The sequence below is a fragment of the Salmo trutta genome, chromosome 31, assembly GCF_901001165.1.
Source record: "Salmo trutta chromosome 31, fSalTru1.1, whole genome shotgun sequence".
In the NCBI taxonomy this organism is placed as follows: Eukaryota; Metazoa; Chordata; class Actinopteri; order Salmoniformes; family Salmonidae; genus Salmo; species Salmo trutta.
The window spans coordinates 2,251,243-2,267,666 of record NC_042987.1 but is presented as its reverse complement, the minus strand read 5'-3'; the positions used below and the strand labels follow the sequence as shown (position 1 = coordinate 2,267,666).

The 16,424-nt window shown below is 41.8% G+C and overlaps 1 protein-coding gene across 4 annotated transcripts in view; it reads left to right on the top strand.

The window, feature by feature from the left end:
• LOC115169325 (rho GTPase-activating protein 12) overlaps positions 1-16,424 on the top strand; it is a 148,017-nt gene that overhangs the window by 29,308 nt on the left and 102,285 nt on the right. For all 4 annotated transcript variants that reach the window (XM_029724828.1, XM_029724827.1, XM_029724830.1 and 1 more), the window contains exon 2: positions 705-1,492. In XM_029724828.1, the coding sequence (XP_029580688.1) occupies positions 776-1,492 (717 nt within the window). In that variant the 5' untranslated portion in view covers positions 705-775. The remainder of the gene's footprint in view (positions 1-704; positions 1,493-16,424) is intronic.

Sequence of the window (16,424 nt, the reverse complement as noted above, 5' to 3'; positions counted from 1 at the left end):
ATCCAGAGGTATTCAAACTTTTTCAGCAGGGACCCAATTAATATCTTTCAATTCATAAAATGTTCATTTATCAAACTGAAAAGAAACCAATAAATACATTTCCTCAATAAAATAAAACAAAACGATGATAATTGTCCCATACAATAATCTGTACTTTTTTAGTTTTTGTTCAAATGTATTATTTTTTTTGGCAACCCCACTGTAGTTCCCCGGCGACCCCACTAGGGGGGTTGCAGCCCGACTTTGAATACCACTGCTCTGATCTCATCTACCACTCAGGCTTGGAGCAGCACAAGTCTTAATGTACAACACCATAGATCCTTGTGTATGGGGTTACTGAGTCAGTCTTCTCTTCAGGCTATGCTCCTGAGTCCCAGTCCCTTATACTGTGTGTTTGTGTAATCTTATCTACCTCTCAGGCAGCTTCTTAGCCTAGGAGCACAGCTCTTACTGAGTTTACATAGACTTGGGGAAAGTCTTCAGTCTATGCTCCCTCATCCCAACCATCCATTCTATATTGTCTGTGTCTAAACGAAGGATGCAAGACCAGAAATCTTGGAGTTAGACGATTCCAGATCTCTTGCTGATTTCCTTCCTGATTCCAGGAATGTTTTAACAGCATTTTGCAACCCTTGTCTGTATGTGTACTAATGTTACCATAACATAGGCCTAATCTCTCTCCCCTGTTTCCTCCTCCTCCCCAGTTACACAGTGGGACATGCAGAGCCAGGCTGTGTCCCTGCGGTGGTAAGCTCCAGCCAGCATTTTCACGGTCATGGCGTCAGATCGAGAGGGGCGTGGGTGTGAGCTGCCCATTGCCCCAGGCCAGGTCTACATTGAGGTGGAGTATGATTATGAGTACAAGGCCAAGGAGCGCCAGATCTCCATCCGCCAGGGAGAGTGCTACATGCTGGTGAAGAAGACCAACGAGGACTGGTGGCAAGTCAAGAAAGAGGAGGGGACCAAGGCGTTTTACATACCAGCGCAGTATGTCAGAGAGGTCCGCAAGGCCCTCATGCCCCCTCCCAAGCCTCTGCACCTGGGGCATCATGGTGGAGGGAGCGGGGGGAACTCGGTCTTGGTCAAGGCAAGCGTCTCTAACGAGAACCTGAACTTGACCAGTTTCAGCCGGCCCTCTCCCTCGTCACCCTCCCCCTCCTCATCGTCGGGGGCTGCCCTCACCCCTCCGAGCCAGCGCAGGGACAGGGACGCCAACCAGAATCCTGGTAGAGACCCTGGCAGCCTCACAAACCATGACAGGGCCCTGGCAGACATTATAAAGAATAACCACACCCACCCCCACCCTCACAACCATGCTGCTGGACGAGGATGTAACACGCTGCCCCGTGCCGATGCCACTTTCCCTGAGCTCCGCAGAGTGCCCCTGAATGTGGAGATGCCCCCGGGGCACTGTGACTCAGAGGGTTCGGAGAGACGCAACGACTCGGAGTCTGGAGACGAGCTGAGCAGCAGCTCTACTGAGCACCTGCAGGTAAGAATGGAAATATCTTAATTTCTCAAAAGTTTTAGATGGAAGCTGATGATTTTCATTATGGCGTTTTTACTTCTGCAAAGCTTACTGTATGAAATGTTTTCTTGCTTTTCATCAAATCAAATGTTATTTGTCAGATGCACCGAATACAACAGGTGTAAATCTTACCGTGAAATGCTTACTTACAAGCCCTTAACCAACAATGCAATTCAAGAAATATATTTAAAAAAATATTGACTAAATAAACGAAAGTAAAAAATATAAAGTAACACAATTAAATTACATAACGAGTCGATGTGCGGGAGTACAGGTTAGTTGAGGTAGTTTGTACATGTAGTTTGGGGTAAAGTGACTATGAATAGATAATAAACAGCCAGGAGCAGCAGTGTAAAAACAAAGGGGGGGGTGTCAATGTAAGTAGTCTTGGTGGCCTTTTGATTCATTGTTCAGCAGTCTTATAGCTTGGGGGTAGAAGCTGATGTAAGTAGTCTTGGTGATGTAGACACCAAGGAACTTGAAACTCTCGACACTCTCCACTACAGCACCGTCAATGTTAATGTTGGCCTGTTCGGCCCTCCTTTTCCTGTAGTCCAAGATCATCTCCTTTGTCTTGCTCATATTGGAGGTAGAGGACAGGCCACCACACTGCCAGGTCTCTGACCTCCTCCCTATAGGCTGTCTCATCTTTGCCGGTGATCAGACCTACCACTGTTGTGATGTCAGCAAACTTGATGGTGTTGGAGTTGTGCTTGGCCATGCAGTCGTGGGTGAACAGGGAGTACAGGAGGGGACTAAGCACGCACCCCTGAGGGGCCCTGGTGTTGAGGATCAGCGTAGCAGATGTGTTGTTGCCTACCCTTACCACCTGGGGGTGGCTGTCAGGAAGTCCAGGATCCAGTTGCAGAGGGAAATGTTTAGTCCCAGGGTCCTTAGCTTTGTGGGCACTATGGTGTTGAACGATGAGCTGTAAACAGCATTCTCACATAGGTGTTCCTTTTGTCCAATTGGGAAAGGGCAGTGTGGAGTGCGATTGAGATTGCGTCATCTGTGGATCTTTTGGGCGGTATGCGAATTGGAGTGGGTCTAGGGTTTCCGGGATGATGGTATTGATGTGAACCATGACCAGCCTTTCAAAGCACTTCATAGCTATCGACGTGAGTGCTACGTGGCCATTATCATTTAGGCAGGTTACCTTAGTGTTCTTGGTCACAGGCACTATGGTGGTCTGCTTAAAACATGATGGTATTACAGACTCGGACAGGGAGATGTTGAAAATGTCAGTGAAGACACTTGCCAGTTGGTCAGCGCATGCTCACAGTACACGTCCTGGTAATCCGTCTTGCCCTGGGCCTTGTGAATGTTGACCTGTTTAAAGGTCTTACTCACATCGGCTGCGGAGAGCGTGATCACACAGTCTTCCAGAACAGCTGGTGCTCTCATGCATGTTTCAGTGTTTTTTGCCTCGCATTCTTGGTCACAGGGACTATGGTGGTCTTCTTGAAACGTGGGTATTACATACTCGGTCAGGGAGAGGTTAAAACTGTTAGTGTGGTGGTATTGAGGTAGAGCCCTTGTTCTTCTTTTAGGTAGCCTTATACACTATTCATTTTCTGAAGGAATTGATAGAGTAGGCCTGAATGGGATGTATACTGGTAGTTGGTCTGAGCTTTGCCATCATTACCTTTTAAGTCATCATAGTTTAGAGCACAATCTGTTTTCTGGTGATAGGCTTGTTACACAGGGTTTAGTTTATTAGGTTCCCCATTAGCTACTGCATTAGCAGCGGCTACTTTTTCTGGGGTCCACATTAGGGTTGAAGGTGGGAACCCGGTTACCAAGATTTCCTGGGATTTACAACCCAAAGCCACTCCCTTTTCCCGGGATAAATAACTGCGAGAAATCAGTAAATTATTAATATGAATAACATGGTGTGAAATTGAACTGTTAAATTATATGCAATGTCTAAATCTGGCTTCTCAACGCTCAGGGTGAGGACAGACCCATCTCAATTGGAGCGCAGGTCACATGTAGATCTATCATCTCAAAATTGTAACTTTTTTTCTTGTGACCAGTAGGCCAACATTTGCTGCAGCATAGACTAATATAAAGACCGAATGCATGTCTAATTTACCCATCTCCATCTGTCTTTCGGGGCTCACCTTGTTTTTTTAATTGTAAAGATTTTAAAACAATTTGTATTGCAGCTGCAGAGTTTAAAAAAAAATTGCCTGTCACTCGAGTATTGTTGCTTTGAATCGGTGCACGCACAAGCATTCTCTTGCAGTATTTTTCTCTCTCCATCAACTCCATTCAAATTGGATCCAAAATAGATAATCCTGTTCTATATTGATACATAGCCTTATATTTAGATGTCCTAGCCTACCTCTTTCAGGTAATAAAGCCAATACAGTATTAGCCTTATATTTATCTAATTCATGATGGGTTATGCATAGTAAGCTTCAAACTTATAGCCTATCTCTTCTGCAATATGCAAGCACCTGTGCTCCACTGGCCTCTACTTAAAAAATGCTCCTTAGCTTGTGGAGTCCCATGCAGGAAAAGCTAGACTAGAACAACTTGGTGGACATACAATATATTTTTTTATAGCATTTCTTATACTAACTGACCATTCGAAGAGGGATTGCAAGCTCTTGTTTGCCGAATGTTAAATACAGCAGCCAATAGAATTCACTGGTAGTTTGAAAGAAGAGTGAACACACAATGGTTGTAGGCTATAGCAGTTATCTATTCAGACCCATAACCATTCAATCTTCGTTTAGAGAAACGAAAGCCTTATTCATCTAATTCTAGTCATATACAGTGCATTCGGAAAGTATTGACATTTTCCACATTTTATGTTACATCCTTATTCTCCTCATCAATCTACATACAATACCCCATAATGACAAAGCAAAAACTGGTTTTTAGGTTAAAAATCACATTCACATAAGTAGTTAGACCTTTTACTCAGTACTTTGTTGAAGCACCTTTGGAAGTGATTACAGCCTGGCACAGCTTGGCACACCTGTATTTGGGTAGTTTCTTCTCTGCAGATCCTCTCAAGCTCTGTCAAGTTGGATGGGGAGCGCTGCTGCACAGCTATTTTCAGGTCTGTCCAGAGATGTTCGATCGGGTTCAGGTCTGGGCTCTGGTTGGGCAACTCAAGGACATTCAGAGACTTATCCCGAAGCCACTCCTGCGTTGTCTTGGCTGTGTGCTTAGGGTCGTTGCCCTGTTGGAAGGTGAACCTTCGCCCAAGTCTGAGGTCCTGAGCACACTGGAGCAGGTTTCATCAAGGATCTCTCTGTAATTTTCTCCGTTCATCTTTCCCTCGATCCTGACTAGTCTCCCAGTCCCTGCCGCTGAAAAACATCCCCACAGCATGATGCTGCCACCACCATGCTTCACCGTAGGGTTGGTGCCAGGTTTCCTCCAAACGTGACGCTTGGCATTCAGGCCAAAGAGTTCAATCTTAGTTTCATCAGACCACAGAATCTTATTTCTCCTGGTCTGAGAGTCCTTTAGGCACCTTTTTGGCGAACTCCAAGCAGGCTGTCTCATGTGCTTTTTACTGAGGAGTGGCTTCCGTTTGGCCGCTCTACCATAAAGGCCTGATTGGTGGTGCTGCAGAGATGGTTGTTCTTCTGGAAAGTTCCCCCATCTCCACAGAGGAACTCTGGAGCTCTGTCAGAGTGACCATCGGGTTCTTGGTCCCCTTCGTGACCAAGGCTCTTCTCCCCGATTGCTCAGTTTGGCCGGGCAGCCAGCTCTAGTTCTGGTGACTGAGAAGCTCAGTTCTGGTGACTTTTTAAAAGGACATTCTATCCCAAAATTAATTAAAATAAAATGATCTCAAATATAATTTCCACCAATGAGACAAATAACATATGTGACTCACCACCTGATTCGGTCTTAGGTAGCAACATTTGAATTTCTGTTTTTTACATTGGATAAAAGTAGAGACTCAGAGCTACAAAATGGTATATCATACACTGCATTTGAGGAAACAATGGGAAAGTAATTCTGTTTTGAATGTTGATCAACTTGTAAACTCACTTTTGAGAAAACCATCTTTCAATGTCTTGGTACTACTATTGGAGAGCCCTTCTTTGTCTACACCCATTCAGCATTGTTCACACCCTCTTAAGCCTTAGCCCCACCCATCTCTTTAAGGGTTGAGCTGTGCGTTCTGTACTAACTTGCCAGCTACTTCTAGTAATCTGAGAGAGAACAGCTCACTGAACATTACTCGCCCTAGCAGAGCTGGTTGGGCTGTTATGTTATCCAGAGCGTTGGTGACTGCAACTGTGATGTCAGATTGTCCGTTTGTAAATTCAGAGCATTTCACGTTCAGAACGCACACTGGATGCTCTGGCCAATAAGTAGGGTTGTTCCGAAATCTCTGACCTCACAACAACAGTCGAGCACCCAAGCTAACATTGGCTAGCTACTTCCAGACACATAATGAGAAAGCACCCCACTCTGACCATTTTACTCCCCCTAGCAGAGCTGGTTAGGCTGTTTTCATGTTATCCAGGGCTTTGGTGACTGTAACTGTGTTGCTGGCAACAATTGAATTACGCTTTGCTGCCGATGTTTATTGACACCGGACATATTCAACGGTTGTTGAGCCTTAAAAAATGCATCAGTTATTCTGCGCTCTGGAACACTTAAGACAAGAGTCTTTTCTTAAGAAATGTAGCTAGATAGCTAGCTAGGTAAACAATGAATCCCAACGCATGACTTCACGTTAGCTAGCTAGCTAACAGTACACTAACTTGAAATGAAAATACTTTGTCAAAATGGTATATCTAGCTAAACAATGGACCATAATCCCAACTCAGGACGTTAATACCCTGCATGATTCTGCAGGTAGCTAACCAACCAGGTTCTATGGCTATAACTAGTCAAGCAAATGTGTCTGAGATACGAAGAATAAGATCATACACATAACGTTAGCTAGCAACCCAGCCAGCTAACGTTAACTAGCTAACAATACACTTGAAATGAAACCACTTTCTGTCAAAATTAGAAACGTGTAATATCTGAAAATGTAGCTAGCTAGACTATCTTACCCGTGGTCTGAAATCGGAGTAGATAGCCAGAGTGAATTTACCAGCTAGTAAATCTATCAACAGTTGCAGTGACATTCTATTGAAATGGATACTTGCATTGAGTTTTTTGTTAAGACATATATAACGGTGACTAACCCCATTCCTTACAAATTTGCACAACCGCAACATTCAAATGAGGCTGCAATGAAAACAAATGGGACTGTAGCGACTGTGTTAACATCAAAATCTAGGGTGTGAACTACATTTCTTTTCAAGCGTTGATTGATTAAAAACAAGACAGGAACAGGGTAAGGGGGATACCTTGTCATTTTTTGCGTCATCACTGCAAGCCGTCATGACTCTCAAAAGCCGCTGTTTACATCTGAAAACTTTAGCGCCGCCCTAAAAACCCGCATCAAATTCAACACAAACCTTCAAATAGGTACAGTGGTTCCTCCTTTAAAAGTTGTGAGCTTGCACTGCGGGACTTGTGCAGTGCAAGGTACCCAGCGTCACGGCTTCATTGCGCCAGACCACCACAAAGGGGAGTTAGAGCACTCATTATGCATTTGGGTCCTAAGATTTTTATATGACCAATCATATCGAGTGCTTCCAATGACTAATTTTGATGCGAGCCACCCGTGCCTGGTGGCGTTCTTCAACAAAGATGGCTGAAAAATGTTACGGTGGAACCAAATGTAAGTTATAACGAGTCAAGCAAAAAACGAGAGGAATTGAGAGGAATATGTTAGTTAATGTAGAGACGTTTGTGCATATTTTTTGTCATAAAGTTAATTTACGAAAATCACTATTTAGCAGGTTATCTGACTAGCTAACATTAGCCAGCTAGCTAGTGTTAGGAGAATGAATTTGTAATTTGTGTTGTTTAATGTTTTTTAGGGACTCCTGAGAACCAGCAAACCAGGCTATTGCCTTGTGAAACAGTGTGGATGTAAAGAATCTAGCTAGCTAAAGCATTTACTGCAAATTGAATGTGCAATTGTGTAAGCTTGCCTTGCAATGCAGCTGAAGTAACATAGCTAACTATTTACTTGCTTATTGTGTAGTGGAGGATCAAAATAACTCTATGCCTTTGGATGTGTAGCTAGCTACAGTGTGTAGCTAGCTACAGTATGTAGCCGATCCGTGTATGGACCCTAAAACGTTAGGTTCTGAACTAATATTCATACCAATCTATGAACCTCAGCTATCATAGTTGTTGTATCAACTTCAAGTCTGAATGGCATTAATGAAGCCTATGTGTAACCGGTGGGAAATGGCTAGCTAGTTAGCGGGGTGCGCGCTAATAGCGTTTCAATCAGTGACATCACTCGCTCTGAGACCTTGAAGTAGTTGTTCCCCTTGCTCTGCAAGGGCCACGGCTTTTGTGAAGCGATGGGTAACGATGCTTCAAGGGTGGCTGTTGTCGATGTGTGCAGAGGGTCCCTGGTTTGAGCCCAGGTAGGGGCGAGGAGAGGGACGGAAGCAAAACTGTTACATGGGCACCATTTTAATCAGGAGAATCTCCTCTTTGTAATTATGTAAGTCTGGGCAGCGAGCTCGTTTGTCATCGATCACTAGACCAGAAATCGTCAGAAGTTAAAAAATTTTCCCAAGTATTTCATTACGCAGACATAAGCACAGTTGACACCTTCGAGATGCAGATGTTTACTTTCTACACAAGTAGTTTTTTTCCAGTTTCGGACGACAAATAACACATTATAGAAACTCTTTATAGTGTTTTATTTACATTTTAGAGGTGATAAGGTGACAATTTAGACAGAACGGGTGAAAAAAGTGGTTTCCCCACACGACATATCTCTCCCTTTCACTAACCACGCAATAGGTTTCGCTTCCCCACCTGCCATTTTTTTAAAGACCCGACGGAGCTCATTGCCTTCTTGAATCATGCGGAGATGGGCATCATGAAGGTCTCGTCATTGATTTTGTTGGAAAGGGGAGAAATTGTGCTTTACAATGGTATTGATATTACAGTTGATCTGGAAGTATTATGTTTTTTTGGGCACTAAAATAAGGTAAATTGTACGGACGAGCGCGATGAACAAAAGTGAGTTAGTTAACATTAGCTAGCTAGCTAATCAATGGACCATAATCACAATTTCTGAAATTACTACCCTGCATGAATCTGCAGGTTGCTAACCAACCAGGTTCTATAAGATCATACATGACATTTTTTACATTGTGTGTCCAGCCTAACGTTAGCTAGCGACCCAGCCAGCTAATGTTGGCTAGCTAACAGTACATTTGAAATGAAACCGCTTTCTGTCAAAATTAGAAACGTGTAATATCTGAAAAGGTAGCTAGCTAGCTAACCAGTATACATCATGGTTGGATGTGTCTCCTGTCTGATGCCATGCATGGTTGCCCTTAGTTTGACGATGTAATCTAGACTGGTGTTTTCTCCATCTCCTTAGATATCATACTCAAATTCCGTTGATTTCAAAACTCGCTCCCCCAGAAAGTGGAGATTATACACATAACGTTAGCTAGTGAGCCAGCCAGCTAACGTTAGCTAGCTAACAGTACATTTTAACTTGACATTAGGTTTATGCAGTTTTACTACGCAACACTTTTTTTTTTAAAGCTGCGTTTGACACGATTACCTAGACGTACTGATCAGCTCCAATAGACAGACGCGTGCTGTATGGCAGACCAATCCAAACTCATCTCTCATCATGTCCAGCCAACTCATTATCTCAGCCAATCATGGCTAGCGGGAAGGTTGCTCACTTTTTATGTGGCTAAACCAACTAGGCTTGTAAATGTAACAATTTTATTCGTATTTACAGATGGCATACACGTTTTTGATATTAAGGCACATGAAAGTTAACATGTTCGAGAAGGCATTTCTGCCCCCCATTTTGATAAAAAAATATTTTTTTACGTTCAAACAGCTCTCCTGTGAAGTCGTGACTTGCAACATATGCCTAGTTTCCTGAATCGGGTCATATATTGGTAAAACTATTTGGTGAATTTATTTGAACCTATTGGACCAGTAGAGCCCTATCTTTTGCCAGATTCAGTTTTTTTCCCCAAATTCAGTTTTCTTTGTTTTTAGTTTTTACAGGATTCTGTTTTAATCAGGTTTTCGCTCTCAAAATCACACTTTTTTAAATAGAAAAAAACATTGGATGTTCTAAGTCCACAACAATGATTTTAAGCTACTGCTCGACCCTATTTAGACGACTGATCCATTGTTTGGTCAATAGGCTGTTGGTTGACAGAGATTTTTTTGTTGTTGAGCAGTAGCAAAACAATTATAACAATCATGATGTACAAGACTCCTTTCTGATCCGTACTGGTCTGAGTGGACTGATCAATTGTGGAGGCCGTGGGAATGGCACTGTCCATTAGTCTAAGGTATTTGCTACTGAAATTGTATATGGTTATATTAATGTAATCACACAGCATAAGAGTCATTATTGATCAGAAATATAATCAAGCATTTTCGTTTTAAAATAACAAAGCGACCATTGAAAAAGTAGCGTGTGCATGCAGTTGATTTGATTAAAACACAAAGAATGTGTCTTTATATGGAAAAATACACGTTTGAAAATTACGACCAATCGATTGGTCGAAAGATGCATTGTTTTTGTCAGGGACAACCCTATATCATTCTGCCAGGAAATACATATCACTGATGCATTCTGTTCATGTAGGGCTGTGACGGTAATTGAATAACCCTGTAACTGACCGTAATGGATGAAGACCATCGTGAAAATAAAATAACCATCAAAACTGCTTGGTTGTTGTAGTGTATCCTTCTCATTTACCTTTAAATTTTGTCCATTTAATTCCATCTTACATTGATTTCCTAACTTGCTTGCCATGGCGCCCACACATCCTTTGATGACTTGTGATTGTTTGGCTGACAACAACAACATACAAGTTCAACTCTCGCGAAAAGCTGAGCAGTTATTAGTAAAAAAATGTTTTTTTAACCTGTTGGGGATAGGGGGCAGTATTTACACGGCCGGAAAAAAAACGTACCCGATTTAATCTGGTTACTACTCCTGCCCAGTAACTAGAATATGCATATAATTATTGTCTTTGGATAGAAAACACCCTAAAGTTTCTAAAACTGTTTGAATGGTGTCTGTGAGTATAACAGAACTCATATGGCAGGCAAAAACCTGAGAAGATTCTGACCAGGAAGTGGCCTGTCTGACAAGTTGTTGTTCATCTTGGCTCTTTTTATTGAAGACTGAGGATCTTTGCTGTAACGTAACACTTCCTACGGCTCCCATAGGCTCTCAGAACCCGGGAAAAAGCTGAATGACGTAATTCAAGGCCCAGGCTGAAACACACTAGCGCATTTGGCAAGTGCTCTATCAGAGGGCCTTTAGACTGAGGCTCGTGCATGAGGGGATAGCATGCTTTTACTTTCTCTCTCGTTGAATGTAAACAGGCTTTGCCGGTCGGAATATTATCGCTTTTTTACGAGAAAAGTGGCATAAAAATTGATTTTAAACAGCGGTTGACATGCTTCGAAGTACGGTAATGGAATATTTAGAATTTTTTTGTCACGAAATGCGCCATGCTCGTAACCCTTATTTACCCTTTCGGATAGTGTCTTGAACGCATGAACAAAACGCCGCTATTTGGATATAACAATGGATTATTTGGGACCAAACCAACATTTGTTATTGAAGTAGAAGTCCTGGGAGTGCATTCTGACAGACAGCAAAGGTAATAACATTTTTCTTATAGTAAATCTGACTTTGGTGAATGCTAAACTTGCTGGGTGTCTAAATAGCTAGCCCTGTGATGCCGGGCTATCTACTTAGAATATTGCAAAATGTGCTTTCACCAAAAAGCTATTTTAAAATCGGACATATCGAGTGAATAGAGGAGTTCTGTATCTATAATTCTTAAAATAATTGTTATGTTTTTTGTGAACGTTTATCGTGAGTAATTTAGTAAATTCACCGGAAGTGTTCGGTGGGAATGCTAGTCACATGCTAGTCACCTGCTAATGTAAAAAGCTGGTTTTTGATATAAATATGAACTTGATTGAACAGACATGCATGTATTGTATAACATAATGTCCTAAGATTGTCATCTGATGAAGATCATCAAAGGTTAGTGCTGCATTTAGCTGTGGTTTGGGTTTATGTGACATTATATGCTAGCTTGAAAAATGGGTGTCTGATTATTTCTGGCTGGGTACTCTGCTGACATAATCTAATGTTTTGCTTTCGTTGTAAAGCCTTTTTGAAATCGGACAGTGTGGTTAGATTAACGAGAGTCTTGTCTTTAAAATGCTGTAAAATAGTCATATGTTTGAGAAATTGAAGTAATAGCATTTCTAATGTATTTGAATAACGCGCCACGGGATTCAACTGGCTGTTGAGTAGGTGGGACGCCCAGAGAGGTTAACTGTGTCAATTGTTCAAAGTAGTCATTGTGTATAAAGTTGTATGGTTTGTTAAACTTTCAAATCAATGGTTTTTGTTTGGTATACATTTAAAGTGAAAAATCAGTCTTAGCGTAATTCCGTTACTATGGAATTACTCATAGTGAGAGAGCTGTGTGTGTATCCCAACAGTGGGATAATTCTCTTATCGGCTATATTTGAGGAGAAACTGACCCAGTTTGCCACCACTGTGTGTGCGTCCTAAATGATACCCAATCTTTTATATAGTGCACTATATTTGACCAGGACCCATAGGGGGTCTGTAGTGCACTATATAGGGGATAAGGTGGCATTTGGGACGCAGCCTCTGTGTGTCCCTCGTCCTTTTCCTTTGGCAGTCACACTCTCTCTCTCTCCCCCTCTTGTGTCCCATTTCACTGCACAGCAGGGAGAGGACTGAGGAGCTTACAATTTTCTTAGAATTCATCACTGGATTCAGGAAATCTCTCTAGATTCATCCTGAAATAGCGACATGGACTCAGGATTCTGAAAAACCTGTGTTTAACTCATGTCTAGAAGACACTGCGGTTGCTCTATCCAAATGCCCCTTTTTAGGATTCTGGCATCACGCACGGATGCACACGACTTTTGGATCCGGAAAGAAAGTCATCGCCATCTCTGTCCATTCTCTGAGTCGATATTCACGTCATAAGAAGGAATTCCCCTCAACCACCCCCCCAAATTGGGGAAAACAAATATTCTTTCCCAATGAATCCCATTCTAAAATAGCCAACTTTGTTGTACATTTTTGGTTATACAGAAATAACAAAAAATGCAGAAGAGCTGCTGCTGTTCAATGTACAGTGCATTCAGAAAGTATTCAGACCCCTTCACTTTGTCCACATTTTGTTACGTTACAGCCTTATAACATTTATGAAATAATTGTTTTCCTCAGCAATCTACACACAATACCCCATAATGACAAAGCGAAAACAGGTTTTTAAAATGTTTTGCAAATGTATTGAGGTTATGTCGATATAGGACTCATTTTACTGTGGATATAGATACTTTTGTACTTGTTTCCTCCAGCATCTTCACAAGGTCCTTTGCTGTTGTTCTGGGATTCATTTGCACTTTTCGCACAATGTACATTAATCTCTAGGAAACAGAACGCGTCTCCTTCCTAAGCAGTATGACGGCTGTGTGGTCCCATGGTGTTTATACTTGCGTACTATTGTTTGTACAGATGAACGTGGTGCCTTCAGGCGTTTGGAAATTGCTCCCAAGGATGAACCAGATTTGTGGAGGTCTACAAAAACAATTCTGAGGTCTTGGCTTATTTCTTTTGATTTTCCCATGATTTGAAGCAAAAGGCACTGAGTTTGAAGGTAGGCCTTGAAATACATCCACAGGTACACCTCCAATTGACTCAAATGATGTAAATTAGCCTACCAGAAGCTTCTAAAGCCATGACACAATTTTCTGGAATTTTCCAAGCTGTTTAAAGGCACAGCCAACTTAGTGTATCTGAACTTCTGACCTACTGGAATTGTGATGCAGTGAAATAATCTGTGTGTAAACAATTCATGGAAAAATTACTTGTGTCATGCACAAAGTAGATGTCCTAACAGACTTGCGAAAACTATAGTTTGTTAACAAGAAATTTGTGGAGTGGTTGAAAAACCAGTGTTAATGTTTCCAACCTAAGTGTATGTAAATTTATGACCTCAACTGTGTGTGTGTGTGTGTGTGTGTGTGTGTGTGTGTGTGTGTGTGTGTGTATATATATATATATATATATATATATATATATATATATATATATAAAATTTACCTGTTCGCTATAGGGGGCAGTATTTTCACAGCCGGATGAAAAACGTACCCAAATTAAACTGGTTACTACTCTGGCCTAGAAACTAGAATATGGATATTATTAGTGCATTTTGATAGAAAACACTCTGAAGGTTCTAAAACTGTTTGAATGATGTCTGTGAGTATAACAGAACACATATGGCAGGCAAAAACCTGAGAAAAATCCAACCAGGAAGTGGAAAATCTGAGATTTGTAGGTCTTCTTTTGAATCCTTATCAAAACTTGGGTATGTGCGATCCCGCGAGCACGCCGTTGCTTCTTTTTCTCCTGGAATGAATACGCTATTGTCTGGTTGGAATATTATCGCAATTTTACGTTAAAAATACCCTAAAGATTGATTGCAAACAACGTTTGACATGTTTCTACGAACGGTAATGGAACATTTTGACTTTTCGTCTCTGGTACTGCACTCGCGCGTTATGCCTTTGTATAGTGATCTGAACGCACCAACAAAACGGAGGTATTTGGACATAAATATGGATTATTTTGAACAAAAATAACATTTATTGTGGAAGTAGCAGTCCTGGGAGTGCATTCTGACAAAGATCAGCAAAGGTAAGAGAATATTTATAATACTAATTCAGAGTTTTGTTGATGCCAGAACTTGGCGGGTAGCTGTATAGCTTGCTTCGATGGCTGAGCTATGTACTCAGAATATTGTCAGGTCGCGTCAATTCGAATCTGGTATCAGAACAAAATAGTCAGCACATAGTAACTTCTGATTTCTTTGTACTTTAATCAATGCAAACACTTTAATGGTAAATATGTGGTTCGTATATACGGGCTCCCTGTAACACCACGCTGGGCAGACAGAGAACTGAGTTTCACATCCTTTGCTTTTCATTAAATACTCTGACAGAGATAGTTCCCACTCAATGCTGGCCTGTCAGAGGGAGGATGAGCGTGGTTTAAACTTACTCATCCTATCGTTGGCGTGCAGGTTGGTCCCAACCTCGAGACGCCTCCTGTTGCCGGCCGTAGTTATTATCTTTGGCAGTCGATTTATCTTGTGACTGCACAATGCACAGTTCTCTAAAACCCCGACACCCCTCCGCATATACATTTCACCCATATCCTGCCCTTATCTTTTAACAAGCTCTTCCACATCCCTGATTTACAGCATCTGCATTCTTTCCATATGACTCACCATCCCATGAGCCCCTTCCTCTCACACAGCAGTATGCTCTTATCATATAGAGTATATACTTAATATTATAGCATAGCTTCTTTGTTATATTATATAGGTTATGCAAACAAATAGTTGGTCAAACCCTAACAATATTGAACAATGTGCTTTCTCCGTAAAATTATTTTGAATCTGACAAAGTGGTTGCGTCAAGGAGTACTGTATCTATAATTCTTTAACCTGTTGGCTATAGCCGTTCCGCTAGCGGAACGCCTAGCCAACATCCAATGGAACAGCAGGGCGCGAAATACAAAACATCAAAAATCTAATAATTTCAATTTCTCAAACATACGACTGTTTTACACAATTTTAAAGATACATTTGGCCTTAATGTAACCACATTGTCTGATTTCAAAAAGGCTTTACAGCGAAAGCAAAACATTAGATTATGTTAGGAGAATACATAGACAAAAATAACCACACAGCCATTTTTCAAGAAAGTATATGTGTCAACCAAAAAAAACACAGCTAAATGAAGCACTAACCTTTGACGATCTTCATCAAATGACACTCCTAGGACATCATGTTACACAATACATGTATGTTTTGTTCGATAAAGTTCATATTTATATCCAAAAACAGCATTTTACATTGGCGCGTGATGTTCAGAAAATGTATTCCCACCAAAACGTCCGGTGAATGTGCACATCAATTTACAAAAATACTCGTCATAAATGTTGACAAAATATATAACAATTATTCAAACTAATGAGAAAGAGGCACAATCTTCAAACCAAAGAGATTTGCTGCTGAAATGTATCAGCATGCAGCAATGTCCATCAGCAGGTGTGGAGAACAAAAAGCCTCCAAGGATGGGCCGTTCGTTCGCAGAGACGGGCGAGCCCCCGTTAACTGGTTCTAGCAGCGAAGAGGGCAAACCGGAGGAGTCCGAGCCATCCACTTCCACCGATGATGACAGCTCTCTGGGTGGACAAGAACAGGTGGTCACACCAGACCTAGCCATACCTCCAAACAATGTAGGCAGAGACCCTACTATCAGATTCGTTGCTCCACGTCCCCGATGACAGTGGTGCTCATGCTAAATCCGACTCCCAGACAAAAAAACATAAAAGATCCCGGTGAGTGGCCAAAAGATATGAATGGATCTTTACAGGATATGTTAATGCAGGCTGGGCCATATCAGGATAAAGTGGGGAATTTCCCAAGAGATGAGGGGAAACGGTGGCTCACTACAATAGGAAGATGGTGAACGGGGAGAGAGTGGAGAGACCATGGCTCGTTTATTCCAAGCAAAATGATGCAGCCTTCTATTTTTGCTGCAAACTTTTTTCACATGAGGACAAATCTGCGATGATCAGGGATGGAACCAGAGACTGGAATAATCTGTGCCACCACCTCAGCTCGCTTGAGAAGTCGCATGATCGCCTAGATAGTTTCCAGAGGTGGAAGGAGCTGGAGATCAGGCTGGTGTCCATGCAATC